The sequence below is a fragment of the Dermacentor andersoni genome, chromosome 1 (genome assembly GCF_023375885.2).
Source record: "Dermacentor andersoni chromosome 1, qqDerAnde1_hic_scaffold, whole genome shotgun sequence".
Taxonomy (NCBI): domain Eukaryota; kingdom Metazoa; phylum Arthropoda; class Arachnida; order Ixodida; family Ixodidae; genus Dermacentor; species Dermacentor andersoni.
The window spans coordinates 273,658,210-273,674,683 of NC_092814.1; the positions used below are offsets into that span (position 1 = coordinate 273,658,210).

Below are 16,474 nucleotides of genomic sequence, written 5' to 3' on the forward strand. Positions count from 1 at the left end.
ACCAGGGCCAGTATCGACAAAAAGTTATTGCGCTAGAATTTTTCGTATGAGCAGGGGCCCTATTGGCAACTCCAGAATCGGTGACTTGTGCTGGAAACACTGTCCCAATAAACAAGGATGGCTAGAACATCCAGGTTCATGGCGGTTTTGTCGCTTGATACTGTGCTCGCGTTTTTTTTTTTTTTTTTTTGGGGGGGGGGGGGGGAGGGGCATCGAGTCGAGGTTTTTCGTGGAAGCCGAAGGGGTCCTTGCTTCCGATCACCTTATGTAGATCTGTCTCAAGTATTTCAGCGACGAAATCGCTGAAATAGGTGCGCTGTCCATGCAAACGTCTGGCCTGCCCAGCGAGCCACATCGGATTTTTTTAAAGACAGAGAGCCTTTCAAACGAGCCGGGGCTTAAAGAAAAGGAAGTGTTTGTGCTTAGCAAGCATCTCCGAAAGGCGCAAGCACTTGTTAGCGGCGTTAATCCACTGCTACAGGTACAACACGACTGTTTTCGACCTACAGAGGCAACTCCGCCCTGCGACTCGTGTTGCAGTTAATCACATATCACATTTCACAATGTACAGGCAGTAACGCTGTCGTGCTTTCAGAAGCTAAATAAGCATATTCTGCACTGATAGAACGAGGCTAAATACTGTAAGTTTAGCTGGTCACAATGCCATTGGATAAAAAACAATGAGCATTCCGTTTGCGAGTCGGGGTGCACCTTCTTTTTATAGTTAGCTAATACCTGTGATAAGATGGTCTGCGTCCGAAGACTGACGCTTGCTCATGCTCGCAGTACTCACTGTTCAAGGCAGGCCCTTGGTTTAGGAACACAGCAGACGCCTTCCACACACAGAAATTCTCAAACCCAGTAAAACGTGAGAAGTTAATAACAACCAATCGGGCCAAGTTGAGTTTCTTCCAACATGTTTCCAAAATTTAGCGAAGTCTTTCTTTTGGCAAAGTCAGCTGTATTAGTGTAAATGCATGACTTGGAAACGAACTGAACCAGTTGTAATGAAATTAAGCTGTGTGCAAAGCGTCAGAAAGCAAGCTAGCGGTGCTGTGCGCAGGTCAAACGCTCCGAAGCTGGAAAACGAGCGCTGTTTGCGGATGCCTCTAAATTTCAGGCGAGCTAATAAGCTGACAACTCCCCGCGTTGAATGAGAAAACAGCATATTCCGCTTGCACCGCTACACTAAAGCCTGCTATGAAAACGATGTCGCCTCGCGGCATAATATGTGTCATGATCAACATTCGAACTTCCGAGGTATAGTTATCATTCCGGCTGCCGTGCATTTAGACAAAAGTACATTAACGATAATATTCCTGCTGCTTAACACTACTGATGCGGCAGAAAACTATAAGCGAACAAAACCAAATTATGCTTAAGCGTACATCACTATAATTTATCAAAGCTCCTGTCTGAAAAAGTGCACTCCACGATTTGAAACGTCAGCAAGATAGCTAAAATAAATGAAAAGAAGGCAACTGTCTACTAACCGGCAAAAAAGACCACATCCCGAGACAAGATTTTCGAAAAAAATGGTATTGTATAAGTGGCCTTTTCCCAATTCGGAAGTTCCTTACCCATGTGGCTCTCCGATGCGCGCCGTCTGCTGCTTTCTAGAAACTGCGAAATCATACATTGCTGTCTTTCCACCGCGACGACATGCATAATAGCATAGAACAAGTATTCCAACATCCGCCTTTTTTTTAATTTTCGGACTCGTGCACGGCTGTATCACGACGATTTGAGAATTACGCCTCTTCTAGGCTCTGGTGATCAGCAGAGTAACGTATAGCCTGCCGTATTGCTACCACTCGCTAAACAAATGCGACCAAGAACAAGTCGATGCCATCATCAGAGGCGCGTACAAAACGGCCCTGGGTCTCCCTGTCATCACCTCAAACGAGAAATTAGCGGCCCTCGGAATCCCCGACACCTTCGCTGAGCTGTCGGGCGCGGTTATGGCTTCGCAAAAAGCCAGACTACAGAACACGGCGGCGGGCAGAGCCATCCTCCACCGGACCGGAACGGCAACGGAGCTCCGTTCCCTCAATGGGCAACGATCACTCCCACCTGAGGTCAGAGGCAAGATCAAGGCGAACCCCATACCGAAGCACATGAGTCATGAACCCCCTGAAGGACGACGCAAGGCTCGCGTCGACAGACAGCGCCGACAATTCAAGGGTGACCCGTACGTAACGTACCTGGACGTGGCGTCGTACGCTATAGGGGGCCTCTTCGCAGTAGCCGCCGTGAAAGGGAGAGACAACTCCTTGACCCTCGCGGCCTCCATCAGGGCGGAGACCCCAGCTGCGGCTGAGACCAAAGCCGCGGCGCTAGTAATAAAGCAAGAAGAAAGGGTAGGCAGGGAAGTTCATGTCGTTACCGACTGGCAACAGGCCTGCCGTAACTTTACTAACGGACGAACACCGCTGCTGGCGGCTCAGATTCTAGGCCCGAGGCTGCAAGAATCCCATCAAATGACGCGGACGCCGGGCCACGCGGGTCTGGAGGGGAACGAAAGGGTGAACGACTTAGCTCGAGCACTAATCAACTGAGCGGGGCAAAACCAATCGTTTCATAAATCCTCACCCTTTACCTTCGTGCCCTTGCCATCCAATTACTGCGACCGACTCGACATCCAGCGGTTCAAGAGCAGCATTTATCCTCCCCCTCACAGAAAGCTCAGCATTGAAGAGGCAGTAGCTCTCAGATTTATTCAGAGCAACACATTCCCAAACCTACACAGATACAGCAAAATGTTCCCACACACATATCGCGGCATCTGCCCCTGGTGCGGCGACACACGCCCTACGCTCTTTCACATCTCGTTGGGGTGCGGGGGCAAACCTCAACACTTAAAGCACGTTATTTGAGCGGTGGAAGGTACAGCTGACCGGCGATACCCTAGTGGGACAAGAAGCTCTCGTCCAGCAAGTACGTCGAGCAGCCATGACCAGTGGATTCCTGGAATGAGGACACCACCCACTCGACCTCAAGAGCAACGACCTCGATGGTCCAACTGAATGCTCTCTCTCTCTCTCTCTCTCTAGGTATCAAGCATTTACTTGGAGTCGCGAATAATGTAAACTATTCCAATCTGTTTTATACCAATCTCCTGACGTTAACTTTACATAACCATCGAAGCAAGCATCGGACGGTGACCCGCAGCGCTGTTTGAAAAGCCCAATCGAACGCTCTTCTCGTTAAAAGGAGGTCACTTTTGTTTCGTTTCAAAGCGAATGGCATATGCCTACCTTCAAAGGCTTTCATCTACTCATCTACTCGGCTGACAAGAGGCGAGGAACACGCAGAAGTGTAGAGGGCTTCGCTGGAGCCGAGCTAGCAGAAGTAGATAACCGGATGAGGAGGGTGCTGTCGACGTCTGCGATTGGCCAGCTTCCCCTTAGCTTGGGGTGGCTCCTCAGCGAAAAACGGATCCTCAGCGAAGAAGAGTTGGCAGAGCGATGTCGTATACGTATAGAAAGAGCTCTACAACGGTATACTGCAGAGCAAAAATGTTTATTGCGCCAAAACAAATCCGTTCTCTTCGGCAGCTCCGAGTAGCCAGTGCCAGAGTGATCGGCGAGCAGCGATCTTCCATTCTTTTGGAACGGGCAGTCTCGACTATTCCAAAAAAAAAAAACTCGCTTTCGTTTGGTAATATTGTTGCATCTTTAATGCGTAAACACCACTCTGACGTGGTGAGCTTTCGGGGTTTTGTGAAGTCGCGTGACAGACAGGCGAAGTGAACGCAGCCCGAAAACCTTCGACCAATGGCGGACGGCTAAAGCGAAAAATGCGAAAAATTGGAAATAATAATTTTTCTTTTGTGTGGTTTAATCATGCATAATCTGTGTGTACACGTCATAGCAGATGGGGAGTTCTCGCAGTTTTCATGACGTTGCGTGACAGACAGGCGAAGGTGGGCCGAAAAAGTTTTGACGGATCGTGGAGGGTGACTGCAGAATTGGAGTGGAAACATTTGGAACAGCTTTATGTTATAGCGCACCAAGTATCGTCCAATCCTGATGTTGGACGTATCTAAGGCAGCCGGTCAATGGCAAGCAGCACTTACGAACGGAAAGCTCTGTGAACTCGGCCCCGCACGCTTAATGCAGATGTTGTCTATTCGCCCACTTTTATTTCCCTTGCCGTTATAATTTCCATATTGCAATTAAAGATAACATTTTATTTACCACATACTTTCTCTGGCTTCAGTGCCTGTTTGCTTCATATTGTTGTAACTGATGTGCTGCCAGACAGCCACAATTATTCCAGAACCTCTGGGTTAAGGGTACAGTCCCAAATAAGAGAAATTAGAATCGGCATGTAACGAAACTATGACAGCCTGTAAGAAGATGTCAACACCGCCACCGCTGTCAGGACACTTGTGAACTGAGAACAGTTTCTGGCGAATTTGCCGAGCCGGCATTCTGCTCGTTGCGACATCTTTTATCTTTCTTTAGCGGCTCTTATTAGCAGAATAGGAAAATGTTACGAGTTGTCACTCACTGTTACTATATCGGTATACTTTTCTTCAAGCTGACATACAGAGCGAAACCAAACTTGCTTCTTTGCCTGTAATAATCTCTAAATACGATTCGAGAGAAATTACGAACAATATAATCATTCGTTGAAGGCATCGCACCAGCCTTTGTATGTTGTTGTTTTTTTCATTGTTCAGGCATTCTGTACTCTATTGTATATATATGAAACGTGTCTTGAGCCTCCTTGACTCCGAGATTTTTATCCTTAGACGGAGTTAACCACCTACTTATGGCTACACTCTCGAAGCAACAAGATTCACGCCAAGCTCCATCTAGTTGGAGAAGGGCGTGACATCTAGTGTGGAACAATACCTGTAACATAAAAAAACACCCGAGAACAATGCGTCTCAGACACGACATTTCCCAACCGCCTGCTACAACAGCTTCTTGCCAGAATATCCCTCTAATTGACTTCTCTTCTGCAAAATAGTACATCTAATTCTAAATACGGACAATGTAAACCTATTATTTCCCGCCGCCCTTTAATATGGAGTTGTCACCTTTATGTGCTCAGCGGAGGCGTTTAGAGCAGATTGCAAAAGTTTGAAAGATTTTTTTACGTAAGGTTTTCGTCCTTCGCATATTGAGATGAAGAAACTTAAGCGAATGCACGGACGCACGTACGCAAAGACAAGCCACCAAGTGCTTGGACGTGTCGTACAATAACTGAAAAGCGAAAGTTATTGAAACAGTCAAGCTTCTTCGGATGTCATCCACATACTCACAGGTATAATCTCAGGATTAAGCTATTGCACATTTTTGTTTTAAACAAAATAAATAAATACCAAAGAAAAATAGGAATGAACACCATAGCCTTTTTATGGCAAGCTAAGCGCTGTTCCCTGTTTCGTGGAGCTCGTCGTCTGCCAAAACAAAACATTTACTGTGCGTCATAGCAGAAATGTTCGTTTAATGCCGAGTTTTCTCGTTGTGGAGGAACGAAAGCAGCAATCTTATTTTTAAAGCAAAGCTCGATGTTCATGTACACATCTGTGCGATTCTCGCTACTACGGTTGAGTAAACAAACTGAGGGCAACGTTGGGGTATACTCGCTGGGGCCACTCTTTGGAAAATTGGTCATGCAAACAAACAGCGGAGCTTAAGGGGGCAAGCGAGCCGGCTATTCGCGTACGCAACTCACATCAAGGGCGCCCCGCACCGCTTGCATTCAGGAATGCTAATTGCGCCACCGCGCCATCCATCGTCGGTGGGGGATTACCGTGTGCCTCGACTCAGTCCCCTCCACCCGCCCAGCAGCGAGCCCTCTCCGTGCGGCTGCTCTTCCTATGTGCGTGACTCGACAAACTTTCTTCAAACGCTAGCGAGGCATGCTGCAGTATAGAAGCGTAAAATGCGGCCGGCCAGGCGCGCTTTTCATGGCATCGGCCGTATCAGAGTTTGAGGGAAGCGAGTGCGCTGCTTCTCGCGGCAAAGCGATAGTGTTAAGACATTGCGCCGTGCTCCGTTTCGACCACGTCCTCGTCCATCCCGCCAATCCTTTTTCCTAAGCCCATCTTAAGTCCTGCTTGGCGGACTCTGACGCTGAAAATGACTCGTAAGACTCGCTCAGTAGTAAGTTAAGAGGGCTTTTAGTATAGCAAGGTTCGCGATCCGTTGCAATGAGGGGCCGGACAGACTGGCCGGGTCGTCTGCGCATGCGTAGTGACTCCTCACGCGAGCGAATGTCAGTAGCGCGGCACTTTGGGTTTCAGTGATGTCATACCATTAGGGTTGAGCGCTTACGCTCCGTTTCTTTATTTTAAATATTTGACGTACTTTTCCGGCGTCTCTACGAGTTCTGCGAGAAACAATGCCCACTAAATATCACTTTGCATCAACGACAACGCTCCAGGTACCGAGAAAGGAAAGAACAGGTATTGAGAAAGAAAAGGAAAGGGGTCGAGTTTTGTTTGTCCCAACAATAACAGATTGCATGACCTTATCGAAAGAAGCTTCAGTAATGCGCGCCAGGTTTAATACACCATGCAGAACACGCGACGTCTCGAAACGCAGCTTATAGTGGTGATTCGCTGGTCTATAGCCGGATATCTACTTATAGTATCAGTTTAAAGTTTACAAAACGAGTTATTTTCCGATATTTTGGGGTGGCATATACAAGCCTTGATAGCCCATGCACAAAATTAATAAACAATTTGTTCCTATGCGAACCGATAAAAGAGCTTAGCTGAAGCCAACAACTAGCTCCATAGCAATGTTTTTCAGATACCGGGACCGCTGTAACCAATCCTCTTGGAAACGTTACTGCTGATGCGGAAGCGCTGCCAGCACGCAAGGGAAGCGCAACGTGCGGCCTCCTACATTCATATTAAGTCAGGCCTTGTCTTGAAGTCTCACCTACTCGCACTACAGGGACATTGTTCCACTTCTATTCGAGCACTTTCTTCCCCTTTCTTTATTTAGTAGCATTCGCATTGGTAAGGAGCAGTCGGCTCCATTCACTTCTGGCAACATCTCCTTATGTTTCACTTGTCGATAAAGAAACAAAAAAGCGCCGTGTTGCAATAGAACAGAATAAACAATACATCCTTAAAATAATCTGGAGACAAATTAACAGTTTCTCTCTTTAGTGCGAAAGCACTACTTGGTCCATTGGGCGTTTTGCGGGTGTCGGGCGGTGGTGGTAAATTTAATGGTAGGAACGCTAAAATGTACTTATAGTATGTATAAGATCGATGTAGAGTATAGAAAAATGCCATAATGTATGGCAGGTGGTTATGTAGACATTTCCAGGTATAGTAAACCAAGAGAGTTGAAGAGACGATTCCGAATGCGTTTGTCCGTAGGCGGATTCGAACCCAGGCCATCCCTAGGAAGCTTTGCAATGAGAGCCACAGATGTTAGCTCTACTCCACACCAGAAGGTGTTATTGGCGAGACGAAGGAGCGCCTAGTTGGCGCGGCGCGCCTAGTGGTTCGTGACGTCATGGGACAGGGCCCGCCACTTGTATATATAGAAGGACGCGCACGTTGGTTTGTCTTCATTGCGTGTTACAAAATGGATCCAGGAGCATCTACCTCGGCGACGCCTACACAAGGAAACAGAAGTGAATCTTAATAGTTTCCTGATGTAGTCCCCCTATGTGTTCCCTATAGCGTTCTATCAGTAGCCCCCGTAAGTGTTGCGGGCTCCCCAATTCTTTTTCTTTATGCTTGTAAGAACTGGCTGTCATTGGCAGATGCAGTCGTTGTTATATGTTCACCATCAGTATCACAGAGAATGTTGTGTCGAACCAGAAGTAGGATTTACTATACACGAAGTCGAAAAGCCAAGTTTGCTTTCTCAGGGATCACGTAACGGCAGATGGCAAGCAGTGCACGTTTAGTTAACTCAGCAAGACGGGTAGTTATCTCGTAATGTTCAGCTTTTCGAAAACAGCCTCGACTGCCGCTTGTCCTTAGGAATAATGACTTTCTTAACCTAATAATATATCCTTGCTTGAAACAGGTTATCTGGACTCGTAAGCTGACTTGCTAAACTAGGACAACAATTGTTGGACAACAGTTTCTTCAAAAGCTTGATCACCATTGACGAAGGATTCGTAGTCATAATTTTCAACACGTTATCCTGCATTAGTGTGACAGCATTTGGACTGTTTCTCGCATTTATCACTGGAGGGATGGATTCAGAGTGCACTTAAGACACGTGAAAACGTAATCTGGGAGAGTAAATTCACAAAAGCGATTGAAAATAAAATTATATTTTAAAAACATCCACGCGCAACACCAAACTATCAGTTTCGTCCAACGCACATGAACGCCCCCGTGTACAGGGCAAACAGAATATATCGGGTCTTTCACGCCGTAGTTAAAGGCGTGATGATGCAAGGCCGCGATAATGTAACGATTTTATTCCGATGTTAATTCTTGCTAACTTTCATCAGTGGTACGAGCGGTGCTCCGAATACTTTATCACAGGGATCATACGGCAATGAACAGTGGAAGATAAGAATGGGACGAGATAAACCAAAATCAGAGGAGGTGAGGGGAAAAGAAAGAAAGAAGGCAGAGATGCTAACCAGAAGAGCGCCTTGTCGGATACCCTACGCTGGGGTAAAGAGAACAGGGGAGCAGAAAAATTTGAGAGATGGCAAGGAAAGATGTGGCGAGCATTTGCATGCGCGCGGACGGCGCCACGCAGTCAAAGGTGCTCGTATGTGCCAGTTTTCCTCAAGAAGCCCAAAAGTGCTTCACTGTCTTGTGGGCCGACGAGCCTTTGAGATTCAAATCGAGAACAGTGGCCCAATAAATTCTCCATGTTCTCTTCGCAGCCGCAAGTCATTCCCATTTAGATGTAAAGGAATCCTTACTTTATACAAGCCCCGAATTCTAATGACAGATTAGGAGAGCTTCCGCAGCAAATTTTTGTGCTCCTTTTTGGGAGCATGTCTGTTCCAGCGGCCCCTCGGGAGCAGATCTTAAGCCGAGATATGCCTGCAGAGCAGTCTAGAACTCTCGATTTGAGACTGGAAGTCTGTGTGACGTAGTTCCTTCAGCCGCCGTCTACGGGGAACGTTCGTATATCAGGCGTACAAAACCTTAAGCAAGGCCTTCGATGTTGGGCTGCAGCATTGAGTAATGAATCGCAGCTGATGTAGCTTTTTTGTCTTGAGAAAGTTACGAGTCGGAAAGCACGCCTCTGGGGTGTCGGCTGCCATTACGTTGCTGGCTTAGTACTTACAGGATTGTTATTCTATCATACGTACAGAGAAAACCATGTAGTAGTTTCTTTCCTCACACATCCTTGGTCGCCATTAGGTCTCTACTTAGTTTGTGTAATATTAATTTGGCGCACTGCATTTCAAGCGCAAATGAAAAAAGTAATGAACACGCTGAAACGAGCACCTTACAGAGGAAAGAAAAGGATGACGCCATGCTACACAACATGACAGATATCAATAACACAGTTTTATTTCCAACTCTGGTGCACTCAGACTCCAGTTGTTTGTCCTCGCTATATATGCATTTCCGTTTTGTCTTGTTTTGGTGTTTTTCTACAGTAAATGTGTTAAATCATGTGCCAGCCCTCTGTAACACCCATCGGCTTGGCCGCTTTCGACGCAGCGACCTGATAGGTCTCCCTTGCATATTTCATGTAAAGCTATGGTCATGCCTTAACTATTTGTTTTCACAATACTTATACATTCACCGCTACGAAGTACTTTAAAAGAAATCACTAGCGATATTGGAACTGTTTGATATTCAACAATCAATCGAAGCCAGGCCCTCCACAGTAAGGCAACACGATGACCGCTTCGGCCAACGACAAGCGCTATACTGTGTGCTGCTATGACAAAAAAAAAAAAAATGACGAGTTTAACGAAAAAAAGAAGAAAACGACAGAAACACAACTGAAGCGAAGCGCCGAGCGGCAAAAAATCCGTCATGGTATTTCCTAGTGGCACCATAACGTCGGACATTGTTGATAGTGCTTCCCTAGGAAACACGTGCGAGAGACTATATTTTGATGCGAAATAATAGCATTCAAACAATTCAAATTACAGGCAGAGCACTCGTCGAAGCAAAACTGAAAAAAGGCGTGGCGAGTGGACTAGAATTTTACGATCACAAAAAAAAAAAAACAAAAAAAAAAGAACTTGCACACACTAGCGGCGGCACGAAAGAGCGCGAGCAATATCGGTCACATAGCAGCTTGAAAACATGCTGGTCGCGCTCCACGTGACAACCATGCGCGCGCTATCGGTTACAGGCGCTGCTGACAGCCTGGCTCCGAGCTCGGAGTCAGCCAAGACAGAGGGCCACTGCGTGCCGCATTGGACCGAGCTGCTCGGAAGAGCGAGATTACACGAGATTCCGGCGGGAGACGCGCTATGCCATAGTTGTGATGGACGTGCTATTCACTCATCGAGATTGGGTGGGCGCGCGACGACACCCGTCTCTTATAGCTCGCGGTTTCAGACAGCGCGCGAGAAAAGCGGGAAACAGCGAGGCGACACTGCGGCAACGCACCTTGCCACGCTGTGGGCGTCCGAGAGTTTCTTCATCGCGCTGATCCTTGGAGAGGCAATGCCCGAGGGACGACCACGGAGGAGGTGGCGGCGGCCAGGACGCGCAGCTTGCGAAGACAGCAGCCGACGAACGACGACACTTTGGAGAACACGACGACGAGGACGAGCCGCGCGAGCACGCCGCCTACACGGCCCGGGAGCTGGCGAGAACCCGGCCGTCCTCCGAGGCCGCCCTGTCTGCTCGCTCAACTTTGGCAGCCGCCGAAAAAAAATAAAGGAAGCTGAAAAAAAAGTGGGAAGCGTAGCATGCGCCAGCACAGACGCCCAAGTGACTTGCGCGAACGGGAGGGAGGGGAATTGCGGAGGAAAAGTGCACTGCCAGCGCGGGATAGCCTGAGGGAGGAGGGGGGAGCGGGAGCGCTACCGAAAATTCGGCAGAATGGAGCTTCGTTCCTCTCACCCGCCGCCTGGTCCTAACATCCAGAAACACGTCGATACCGCAGCGGGATCCGTGCCTGTGGCGCCAACCGTCGTACGAGGCCGAAAGCAGCGCCGCCAAGGAAATTTTCTTTTTTTACCCCCCCCCCCCCCCCCCGATTGCGTCAGTGCTGTGACAGTTTACACGGTTTCGTTGCGTGGTTGTAGAGTGAACGATGTGAGTTGGTGTATATTTTTACCGAGTCGGTCCGGCGCTCCGCCATGACGTTTACTGCGTCACGTGATCCACTTGAGACAGAAACAAAGATGCATAAAAGAAGGCCAAGGACGCTCCAACGCCGGTGCCCATTCGTAACTGTGTCATCGACCGGCTCAAGGCTTTGGCGCGGAAGGCATCCTCGTTTACGGGCGTCTCGTCTTATATATATATATATATATATATATATATATATATATATATATATATATAGTGTTGCCGAAATGAAATTATATAGACTGATATAGATCCCGTCGAGCGCTCTTGATTCCTATTTTTTATAAATTCAGTGAGCGTTTTCTCTGTTCTTCTGTTCTTATCCGAAGGATTCGATAGTTTCAGTTCTCGCTTTGAGATTTCCTGATTATTTGTTTTCTCATAACTATTTTATTCCCATGTTTCCGTATAATGCGGGTTTGCTTCATCTTCAAAAAAGTACACAATACTTCAAGTGGGCATTACGGGCGCAGCCCACACTCTGCTTCTTTTCATCAGCGAGAAATTGATGCACTAGCAAACGATGTAAGGATGCGGCCTTTCTGTCAGAGACACAAGCGAGGGCGATGTCGGCGGGGCATGGGGTATGCGTAGCGTCGGTGAACTAACCCTAACACGACATTGCGCCTTTTTCGTTTCCATTACAAACGTAAGCGAAGGCCATGCTTCCGGGAGCAATGCATAGGCGGCGCGGCCACTTTTCTTTCCCCAATACCCACCATATGGGGTCTGTTACAACGGCTGCGTCGATTAAGCAATGCAGCACAGATTGCAACGCAACTGTCCGACAGCGGCTGTACTGATAATGAAACAAAGTGTATGCGCCTAAAATGTATCGACAAACGCAGGGAAAATCGTGGCGTGTTAACATCGGTAAGATGAGATGCTCAAATGTTTTGTCAAATGAACATAAAATTATTAATGTATAACAAATAGAGCTACAGGCTTCAAACTGCAGTTCATCTATAATTATAACGCAGGTGACTTTTGCTTTGATTCTTATTCGTTAAAAGGCATGTTCTCTGCACGATTAATCTTAGTAATATTCATTAGAACTTCAATGTTGGAGAGTTTCTAATAATTGTCTGCACATTCGTTATGATTATTATTTTATGGCTGTGTCATACTGCACTCCAATGTTGATTGTTAGCGATGAAAACACGGTCTTTGAAAGTGAACTTTGCGTATGCCTTTCATTAGGTGTATCGTTTGTCGCAACTCAAGTTGTTTAATCCTATATACCATGCGTTTTGCGCAAGAGCACTCTCGCTGCAGTCGGTCACCATAATAGCAGGCAGTTTAAGGGCATATACTGTTGGTGTTAGGAGGCCACAAAAAAGAATTAAAAAAAAAAGAGAAACAGCTTGGCATGATACGTATGCACAGTTGCGCAAGTCTGCGTTAGCTTTTAACTCTAAGTTAGTGAGACAGTGTGTGACACTGTAAAGCCGTGTAGCATGCGTGAAGAGTCCGGCGCGCGTCAAGAAGACTTGCTTCACGATGAATGGGCCATTATTCCAGTATTGAATCACGCTCGCAGCAAGCAAAGCGTGCGAGAAGGTTTAAATGTTTCTCGTCTTTACTCGACGGCGAATTCTTGCGAAAGCTCGTCACTTTGTTCATTTTTTTTTATTATTGTACATTTCAAGCTTCTCTTAGCCGGTCGCCAAGCACTGACACTGTCAAGATGAGCGCCACATAAATGCCGCATTTGTTGTTTCGACCGTTTGACTGCTTCCGTTAGCGCTTGTTTCGGGATCGGAACCAGGTGGCTCAACCAGGGCAACCTGCCTCCGTATTTGTCGCGCAGGTTTCGTCATTTGCAGACGCTGACTGCAAGAGTGAATACAGATGGAGAGTTTTAGACAAGGTTTTACATTATTATCCTCTTCACAAGGTAATAGCGACGTAGTTTTGACGGCTGTTTCTTGATTTCGCTTCCTGGGCTGCATTTCTTTTTTTTTTATAACGTAATGTGCGTGTAAACATTTCATATGCACTACACTACTCTACATTGAAGCACAAGAAATGTTCCCCATCATGCAAAGACAGCTACAGACGATCTGATTCAAGCGCTGGAACCGAGCTCTCCGTTGACTAACACCATTCAGTTACCTGCGAAGGTCTGTGACATCTTGCAAGCCCCTCTTTTACGTCTAAGCAAGCCTTACATTTTCGCGCGTTGTCACTGTCAGGTGCAATAGATTAGGTTACAGTAGCAGGGGAATTTTGAGCACTCCTTGCACGGCCAAGTTCTGTTGCCAACACGTAATAATTTGAGGATTCATTCGGACTAACTGTAATTGTGGTTGAAAATGGGCAACAGTAAGACTCCACAGATTTCGACATAGATTTGCTGTTAGAGAAGCTCGCAAGTGGTTTTTCCGCTGCGAAGGAAGGAACAGCTCCAGGCCCGGATGGGGTGACTTATGCGGCCTAATAAAAGTTTTGTGTTTGGAACAAAATCTAGAGAAGTAGAAAGACGCTAACCTCATGAAATATATTAAAAACGGACCCTGTGTTGAAGCCAGGAAAGAAGCTCTTGAATCATTCCCGCCAACATGCCTCAAAAGCTTCATCTTAACAATAATTGGAAAATGGCCAGTGAACGTGTGCTGTAGAGGAACGAAGCCCACGGTTTGTTTCACCAAAACTTGCCTCTCCGATGGAAAGTCAGTGGTGCTGCCTTTTACTATGAAGAGGCTTAAAAGAGTTCAAGTTATGCCTCAAAAACATCCTTCGGACATTGTCAAAAACCATCGTTTTCTTGCAGTAGCCCTGAATAGGTGCATTTCGTGGACAATACAGTTAGAACTGATGGAGACGAAAGTAAACAACGTGGTACGTGTTTTGCGCATTTAGCGGGTGTACGATAGGGGAGATATACAGAAACGTTGTTCATACTCCATATGACTTTGGTACAGTCAGTACGCGGGTACTCGTTACCAGAATACTGCAAGGAAAATCTCATTCGAAAGAGAAGAAGATGCGCTTGATAAATGGCAAGGAGCTATCGTGTAGGCCTTGTTGTACCGAAGGCGAAGTCAAAGTACAGTAGCTGTGGCAGAGGCAAGATAGTCACCTATTACCGTGCTACAACCACTAGAAGCTTATGGCCACATCCCTAGGCATCACAACTGGCATCCTCTATCGACAACGCTACCTTCAAGAAGTGGGTCTCATGTGCTTGTTCGGTTACGAAGACGACAGGCAAGCATTCCCGGATATAAACGTTGCAAGGATCGCCAGCTACGACGGATTCACCCGCAGCCACAAATGTAGGTAGAAGTCGAAGATATTAAGAAGAAATGCGAAGTTCCTCCCTCGGTGGCAGTCCAGCTTGTTTTGATGGAACTTCACGAGAAACATGCAAGAATAAAACAGATACGTATACGTATAGGTTCTGTATTCAGCATATCTCAGCGTGCGCTATTGTAAGTCCAGCCTCGGGTGAACAGCTTCAATTTAAGATCTCTCGCTTGAAATCATACATTACATCTGAGTTATGTACCATACTGGCAACAACGAAGTTCATTGCCCAATGTGACGCATCTGAGAACTGGATGGTTCGTTCGAACTTGAAGTCGTCGCTAGAGCTCCTGAGTAATATCCACGCCACGGCATCACACAGTGAAATTATTGTTTCAGTTGCGTAATATGTGCTCAGCAAGGCATCTTGCGGACATTATGCATTTCAATTTGTGCCAAGCCACATTGGATAATTCAGGAACCACCGGTCTCACTAAATGGCAAAACTGGCTCATGAACAAGGTGAAATGTGCGTTATAACTATCTTCGCTCATGGCGTAAAACACATTATGAAGAAACTCTATGCGTAATGGCCTTTGACAACGTGGTTCGATAACGTAGTGAAAAGATCGCTTCTTCGTGCAGTGGACCCTGAAGTAAAAGTTCAATTTTCTTTCAACTTACCGAGAGATGTAGAAACTTCGTTTCATCAACTTACGCTAGGTAGGAGCTTCAGGACCCACTGATCATACATAAAATAGCACGAGCTGAATGGGCATCATGTGCCGTTAACTTATCTGCTTTATGCCTAGCAAAGGCAAGAAGTGCGTATCAAGTTTAAAGCAACGGGGAGTCGTGCACTCATTAAGGGACCATTGTTGGACTGTGGCCTTCTCCAGACACTACAAAGAGGGCATTAGGTGATGTGCGAAATTTTTTAGTGGCACGCACATCGAGTGACACTCTTATATCTTGCGCAGCACTTTCGGTTCACCTCCTGAGACGACCGGGGACGAAATTCAAAATCCACCAGAAAAAAAAAAGAAAGACACAGTACAGTACAATATCGATGGGCGTCATATAGATGTGATATCCGAGCATAATTTTAGTTACAAGTTGAGTTACTGAAGTGCCTGTAATAATTAGAATTAATTGGAAATCACTAATAACCGCACACCAAAGCACAGAATCGTAAACTTTAGAGACCCGTCACGTGAGCAAGACTTTCGCGAAATTCCTGGAAACACGGAAGTAGAAAGCGGAAGTAATGACGTCACTAATGGCGAGTAGAGGGCAATGTAGAGGGCAGTATAACCCTACTGAAGGCAACCCGCCGTGGTGGCCTAGTGGCTTTGGCGTTGCGTTGCCATGCCCGCGGGCGCGGAGACAAATCCAGGCCGCGGCGGCCACATTGCGATGGGGGCGAAATGCAAAAAACACTAGTGCACCATGCATTTGGTGTACGTTAAAGAACCCTAGGTAGTCAAAATTAATTCGGAGTCCCTCGCAACCATGTGCCCCATAATCGTATCGCGGTTCTGGCACGTAAAACCGCAGATTTTGATTAAAGAAACTACCGAGGACGTTACAGGCAAATATGTCGTTCAGTAAGTTTTCTCTTCGGTCTGAAATCGGTGCTTAGTTTTGTTTTTCACATAACACTTCTTGGAAACATTGTTGTGCCAAAAAAGTCAAATTCGCAGTTCTAAGAACGTATTGAAAGTACAAGCTCATCAGGCATTGTGCTCCCTTCTTGTACAACGTGCTAGTGCTGGGTTTAAGCTCTGACTTAACACTCTCATTATTAGGACGGTGACCAAGTGTAGTTACCTGCAGTGAGCTGCAGCCAGCATATTTTGAACGTCTGCAACCCGATCGCAGAAATTCTTTCAGGGCTTCGCCTTTAAAATTCAAGCATGTCGATACCGTCTGTTTCAATGCAGCAAGTATGCGATGCGTTCTGGAACATATGAATTGTATGTGCCTCTCCTCTGGATC

The 16,474-nt window shown here is 46.6% G+C and overlaps 1 protein-coding gene across 1 annotated transcript in view; it reads right to left on the reverse strand.

The window, feature by feature from the left end:
• The window catches only part of SLO2 (slowpoke 2), a 488,163-nt gene extending 477,082 nt beyond the window's left edge, over positions 1-11,081 (reverse strand). Inside the window, exon 1 of the mRNA XM_055063162.2 lies at positions 10,538-11,081. Coding sequence (XP_054919137.1) covers positions 10,538-10,572 — 35 coding nt within the window. The 5' untranslated portion in view covers positions 10,573-11,081. The remainder of the gene's footprint in view (positions 1-10,537) is intronic.
• Between the last annotated feature and the right edge of the window lie 5,393 nt (positions 11,082-16,474).